Raw genomic sequence first — 6846 nt, 5'->3', positions numbered from 1 at the left:
GGGACCGGCCCTGCGGCTCCGCTGCCGGCGGGCGGCCGCGGGAAGCATCGCCCTAAAATCCCCGACATCCCCCTCCCGTTGGGTTCTCCCGGGCCCTGCTGCGGGGCACGTCGCTTCTCCCCCCACCCCCGAATAGCTGTGCTTGGGCATGACAGGGAGGAGAGCTGGGACCCCCAGTCGGTGTGGGGGTGTCTGTCCTCGGTGTTCAAGGTTGAACCGGGGCGCAAATAAACTCGGGGTCCTGGCTTGGCTCGCCCTAGGGACTTGCTGTCCCTCCCTGGGCTGAGCTGAGAAGATGCAAAGCCCACGCTCTCAGCTGGTAGCTGCTCCTCACCCTTCACTTGGAATCGCGCTGGATGTCCACGAGGCACCCGGGAGGTGGGAAGCAGTTGGGGTGCTGAGCGGGGCTGGTGAGGATGCAGGAAGGGGGACCAGCTCTGCCCTGCTCAGCTCTACTCGGCCACTGGCCAGGGGCTCGAGGCAAGCACAGAGCCCACCTGGCAAACTGCTGCTTGCCCCGTCCCCGCTCTGCAACGGTTGGTGCCCTCTGAGCACATGGGTGGCTGATGGCTGTCACCTCCGTGGCTTGTGCCTGGGGGATGAGCAGAGGCCACAGTGGGCTTGCTGCAGGAGCGAGAAGGCTTCACGAGTAATGCTGGGTTTGCTGCCCTCTCACCTGTGGCTTCAGCCTGGCCACAAAGACAAGGGGTGTGCTGGGGTGGGGGGATCCCAAACACCCTCTCAAGGGCTGCGGGAGGTGATGGGCAGGAGGCTGCTTCGTGTGCCTGGTGGGCCAGGGGAGCCCAGCCTGGCCGCGGGGCAGGGGACGTGCCCAGGGCTCCGCACGGGGTTTGTGCCATAAGCCAAGGTGGGCACGGTGGGCTGCAAAGGGAAGTTGCAGCCTGCGTGATTCCTGCACATTGTCATCTCTGCTGCTTTCCATCTTGCCTCCCTGGGAAAGTCTCTCCTGTTCCTCAAGCCCCAGCTTCACACCTGGAGTCCTTCTGGTTTTTCACCCACTCCGCCTGTTTTCAACGTCGGGGAGGATCTGGGTGGCACACGGGGAGCTCTCTGCCTCCTGCTGCCCCCCAAATGGAGGGTGGAACTTTGCCCACCCCTGCACTCTGTCCCCATCGGGCTCACGCACCCAAGCTGCTGCAGCCCCCAGCTGGGAAAGGATGGGGCTGCGATGGAGGGATATGTCCCGCAGCACCCTGCCTCCTTTCTTCGTCTTCATGTCTTTTGGTCATTTCCAACCGGATTTGGATGAGACATGGGATACCCTGGGGAGCCCTGTGTGATCCGGAGTGCAGCTTTTGCTAGGACCTTGCTGGCTGCCCTGCTTTGACCGTTCTATGGACAGCTGTGTGCATCCCTAGAGTGCATCCCTAGGACCATCCCTAGAGTGTCCCTCCTTCGTCCTAGGTGTCCCGTCACCTCGTGCGGCCCCTGATTCGGATGAGTCTGGCGCTGCAGTACCAGGTACAAGAGCTGACCGCCCTGCTGTTCCAGAAGGATGCTGAGATCAAAGACTACACGGAGAGCGGGGCTACTCTCAGCAGAGGTGAGGAGGGATGCCTGGGGCTGGGAGAGGAGCAAGCAGGGAACGAGTTTCCTCCTTAGCGTGGGGCTGGCGTGCTCTGCTCCCTCTGGCTATTACCCAGCCAGGCTTGTGTTTCATGTTCAGCCGCGCCGGCAGCGAGACAGTAGCCAAAAGGCTGGGGAGCAGCCCCTGGGGAGAGCTGGGGGAGGAACAGCCCTTGACCGGTAGCCGGAGGAGTTGGGGAGTCGCCAGGGGGCTCTCCGCTTCGCCGTGAGCACCTGGCTGCTCCCCAGGAGCCGGCGGGGATGCCAGCGAGGGCCGGCCCTGGAGCGGTGTCAGGCTCCCATCCCGAGTGCTTGGAGAGCAACCAGAGGCTCCCGGCTCTCCCCGCCGCAGGAAGCACAGCCGTGCGTGCGCGCAGGACCCTCTGCAGTGCCCAGCCCTCTCCAGTGCCCAGCCCACCTCACCACAGTGGGGGACGGGTGGGAGGAACCCCCCTCGGGTAGGGCACGGGTCAGGGCCTGCCTGGAGAAACCACTGGGGGTGGGGGGGAGTTGTCCTCCACCCATGGAAGTTAGCTGGGCACTGTTTTTTGGGTCGTGCCATGCTAGCGCCGTGCTCTGTCCTGCTGCCAGAGGTAGAGGTGATACCTGCCCTTCTGTGGGAACCTTGCTCCCCCGGGATGTGGGGTGCACTGGGGGCCAGCCCTGGCTTGTGTAGGAAGATGATGTGGTCCAGACCCTGTACCATGGCAGGTACCCCACCACAGGAGCCTGGATCTGCCCTGCAGCTGTACCACAGCTGCGCCAGCTGGCTGTGCTGTCCTTTCTCCTGCTGCGTGCCGGCTCCGCAGGGCTCAGGGCAGCCAGGAACACCTGGTTGGGTCCAGGGACTGATGATGGTGGGTAGGTGGCCTCTCTTGTCCCTTGCCTGGGCAGGGCAGGAAGCTGGGAGGAAGCTTTGCACCAGCGTGGCTGAGCAAAGCTGGGTAGGTGCTTTTCCAGACAACATCAATGATGGGGAAAAACTGGTGCCTTGAAGGGGGTGCAGAGAAGAACGAGGAAATAACAGGGGTTTGTCCCTGTCCTGCAAGAGGAAGACACGGGCTGGCTCACCCTTCCAGCAAAGCAACCAGAGACAAGCCATCTGCTGTTCCATGGAGCATGGCTGTGCGGTGCTCAGACCCAGGCAGCTCTTCAAGCTGGGAATGGTGCTAAGCATGTCCTGCCACTGTCCCCTGCTCCTCTGTGCGGGAGGGTGCTGGGACAAGTGTGGGTGAGCTCTGGGCTCTGCTGCCCGGCTGCTGTGTGCATCAACAGGCTCGACCTTATTCCCCCACCCCCTGTGCTCCTTGTACCTTCTGCTAACAGGGTGATATGTCCCTAGCCCAAGGGGCTCGCTGGCCTCTCCTGCTGGCTCTGGGATAAGCCTGCTGGAGCTATCCCCCTGCAGCCCCCTCGCCCCCCAGGCAGGGGAAGGGGAAGCCAGGGTGGGAGATCTGGCCAGACCTGCCCAGGCTGATCCCTGCTCTCTCTTGCAGACCGCCTGCGGACAGAGCCCTTCCAGGAGCAGACGTTTCAGCAGAACTTCATGGCTGAGGTAAGGAGTGGTGCAAGTCTTACATCCTTTGGCAAAGGGGTTGCGGGGAGCTGGCGCCGGCAGTCCCAGCATGAGATGTGCCAGGCTGGACAGGGGCACTGGTGGGGGATGGCTGGACTTGCCTGGAGAGGGGTAATGCCCACTGGCTCTCCCATGGACCTCCTTGTGTCCGTGTACCTGGTCTGACAGGTGAGCAGAGCTGTGGGGCACACCTGGCATGGCCTGATGGGGACGTGGTACCATGTTTTGTCACCCTCTCCCCACTGACTGGCTGCTGGGAGTTGCTGGGGGTGCAAGCTGGGCTGGCTGCTCCATGGGAGCATGCCATCTCTGGGGCATCCTCACCTGCCTCTTGCACTTGCCATGGACCTGAAACACTGATGCTGGTGACAGGCAAGGAGCAGGTGAATGAGGAGAAGCCATCTTCTCCTTTTGGTTCATCTGCTGCATTTAGGGGTGGCTTTGCAGTGGCGCATTCGGGGACAAGTGCCTTTCAGCCCATTATCTGTGCTGTGCCCACCACTCTCCTTTTGGCACACTTGGCTCTAAAATCAGACATGTGCTTTGGAGAAACTGGGGCTGGAAGGAGAGAGTCTTTCCTCTGATCTTTTTTCATTACTGGAAATAATCACAGAAGCACTAAAATGATTCAAACCAATGTGGCAAAATCAGAAACGATTGATGCCCATTGAGGCAAAAAGACTCAAGATGCTTCTGAGTCTTCCCGTGCTCTCTGTGAAGGCGCAGGAGTGGGGAGCAGCGATGTCTGCTGAGGACCAGGGAGTCAGCCAGGGTGTCCGTGGTGTCACACAGGCTTCGAGAGGACATTGCTTTGTGAGACACACGCTGATGCTCTTGCATAGCCAGCAACAGACCATCTGCAGAGTTTCTAAAAATCAGAGGCGATCTCTCTTTTATATGAGAGGCATTGCATCCAGTGCAGGCAACTTTCGTTTCCCCCGGTTATGATGGATAGAGATGAATTCACTGCTGGACTGCAACTTGGAGGTTGCCTAGGGACCGATGATCATGACCAGATTACATTCACCCTGGGCAGAGAAAGGACATTCCTAAACAGTAATTTATATCCTTCATGCTTTGAAAGGGCTAATTTCCCAAAGCAGGGGGAAAATTATGAGTGAAATCAGCTTGGAGGAAACATTTAGATAGAAAAATGTGAATGAAAATGGTGAGCTCTTTCAGAAGAATTTCAGAAGCCACAAAAAGCCACAATTCCACAATCAAGAAAGAGGGCAGCGCTGGCCAAGAGCCCGTTCTGGTTCAGTGGCAAAGTGAAGGCAGCAATTAGAAATAAAAGAGCAGTTTATAACAAATGGGAGAGCGGGAGTAGATAGCAATCAATATAAATTAGAAATTATGAAGTGTAGAAAATGGATAACAGAAGCTAAAGACATCAGGGAAAAATCATGGCGAAGGACAGAAGGAAAGGCTTTTATTTAGTGTAGTAGGAGAAAACCCCAAGCTCCCAGCAACGGGATAAACTTATTAGTAGACGGAGGTGGTAAAATGATTGATACTGGAGCAGACATGGCAGAAGCAGCCGGTAAAAGTTTCGGTGCTGTCGCTGGAAGGATGCAGGCGGATGTGCCAGGATCGGGGGATGATGAAGTGTGTCTTTGTCCAAGGGATGGCTGAACAACATCTGCTAAAGATGAATGTCAGGCTTGAAACTCAGCGTCCTCCAAGAGCTGGTAGGGTGTGGGGCACGGGGGAAGGTGCTCGGTGGTGCAGGGTGGGCAGGAGGGGAGTGACGCAGCGCCGCAAAGAGCCGGGCAAAAGCAGCTGGTGGGGAGCTCATCTGGCAGAGACTTAAAAGATGGGAGGGCAGTCGGTGCTGTGTGTCCCAGAAACAGCCTCGGAGCAGCATCACGGGGCTGGAGCACCAGACGGGGAATGGGAGATGCTCCCCCTCTGTATCCCCTGGCAGTCGGGTCTGAGCACCGGCCACGGGGGAGAGGGCTGGTGGAGGGATGCAGTTGTGCGTTTGGTCTGCCGGGGGGGATCTGTCCTCTCTGCATCCATCCCGATGCTTTATAAACCCGCTGATGGTGCTTTTGGCCCTTGTACCATCCAGCAGCAATGAGCTGTGAGATGGGAGCAGCTGCTGCCTTTGGTTTGAACGTGGCACCCCGTCGCTCCTCCTGATGCCTCCTAGGTCTTGTTTTAGTGAGGAACACCAAACATGGCTTTGCAGCTCTCCACCACCGAATCTGGCTGTTCACCTCAGTCTCCCCTCTCTTCCTGCAGCAAAAGGGTGGGCCGGATGATCTCGTTATCTCTGGGCAGGTATTTCAGAGCCCCCGTGTGATTTTGTGCTCCATTTGCCAGTGCCAAAAAGGAGCAGCAAGAGGGGATGGGGTCCCTCAGGATGTGCCACGGGGAGCCGGGAACGCCGCGACCGACTCATGTGTCTGGGTTTTCTAAAAGACGCCGGACAATGAGCGAGGAGTTGCAGGAATGAATTGAGGGCTGGGGAGAGCGCCCGGCATTGAGAGACTTGGAAGGGAAGAGCTCCGTCTAGCTTATCAGGGAGAAAATTGAGAGGCGCCTTGATTACAGTGCGTGAGGGTCTTTACAAGGAGAAAATGCTGGTTAGTGAAGGGCTCTCTTTAATCTCGTGGAGAGTAGCGAAGCATGAGCCAGGCACTGGGAGCTGGAGCCAGGCAATTTGGAGTTAGGACGGAGGCACTTGGGTTTGCTCCCGCGGGCGATTAGCGATCGGGGCACGCTCCCAAGGGCAGCGGTTGATCCTCCATCTCTTGATGTCTCCAAAAAAGCGGGCTGGGAGCCTGCCTGGGAGAAAACCAAGTTGCTGGGCTGGGTCTTGGGATGTGCGGGGTTGAATGTCAGTGGGCAGGAGGTCTGGAGGAGAGGTCTGACGGTCCTTCCAGCCTCTCCCTCTGGGAAATGGGGCTTCAGGTTGTGGATGTTTGGTGGTGGTAAGCACCTCCTGGCTGGAAGGGGGCTGTGATGGCGTGGTGCGGGGCTGGTGGATGCGGGAAAGCGCTCCATGGCTTTGCTCGCTTCCCAAACCTTTGCTGCATCCTCTACGGAGAGGAAAGGGACCTGCCAGTCTCCCAGGGCAGAGATGCACGGGGATGCTTCTGCCTCTCGGCTTAGACGTGCCCTTTCCCTGGGCTTGTGTGCGCTCGGCTGTCCAGGGCATTTTAACTAATCATGGGGAGTTTTCCAGCAAAGCCCTGGGAATATTTATACGTTTAGGAAACGACGCTTTCACAGACGCAGTTTTTGGCAAGGGTTCACTGCTGAGCAGCTGCCTGGGCTTGGGCAGAGCCGGAGGGAGACCAGCGGCCGCGCGTGAGCCGAGGCAAAGCCGGCAGCTTTTATTGGCAAGCTCAGGGGTTCACGCCGTGAGGGGAAAGAGCAGGCGGATGGAGAGGTCTCAGCACCTTCAGGCTGCCCGGGCACCCTTCCCAGCATCCTAGGAGCTGCTGGGTTAGGGGTATTTCATCCCCGGGTGTCCCTGTGGGTTGCAGAGATGACCCTACAGGGCAGCATGGGGTGCCCAGCCATGGGTTTTGAGAGCTTGTCCAGGCCTGGTTATGGCTGGTGTTTCGTGACACAGCTTCTGCCAGACCCCGTGGTCCCCGTGCAGTGCTCCCGTGCTCCATGAAGGGCTCAGATGCAGGGGGGGCCATGTGGCACCATGTCGTGCCCCCCCC

At 58.6% G+C, this 6846-nt stretch overlaps 1 protein-coding gene across 1 annotated transcript in view; it reads left to right on the top strand.

Annotated features, from left to right (window-relative positions):
• Nucleotides 1-6846, top strand: part of NHEJ1 (nonhomologous end-joining factor 1) — a 44480-nt gene that overhangs the window by 1863 nt on the left and 35771 nt on the right. Inside the window, exons 3-4 of the mRNA XM_009883809.1 lie at nt 1426-1564; nt 3084-3142. Coding sequence (XP_009882111.1) covers nt 1426-1564; nt 3084-3142 — 198 coding nt within the window. The remainder of the gene's footprint in view (nt 1-1425; nt 1565-3083; nt 3143-6846) is intronic.

Source organism: Charadrius vociferus, unplaced genomic scaffold, assembly GCF_000708025.1.
Source record: "Charadrius vociferus isolate BGI_N301 unplaced genomic scaffold, ASM70802v2 scaffold1020, whole genome shotgun sequence".
NCBI classification, from domain to species: Eukaryota; Metazoa; Chordata; class Aves; order Charadriiformes; family Charadriidae; genus Charadrius; species Charadrius vociferus.
The sequence above is the reverse complement of the archived record's forward strand: the minus strand, read 5'-3'. Positions and strand labels throughout refer to the sequence as shown.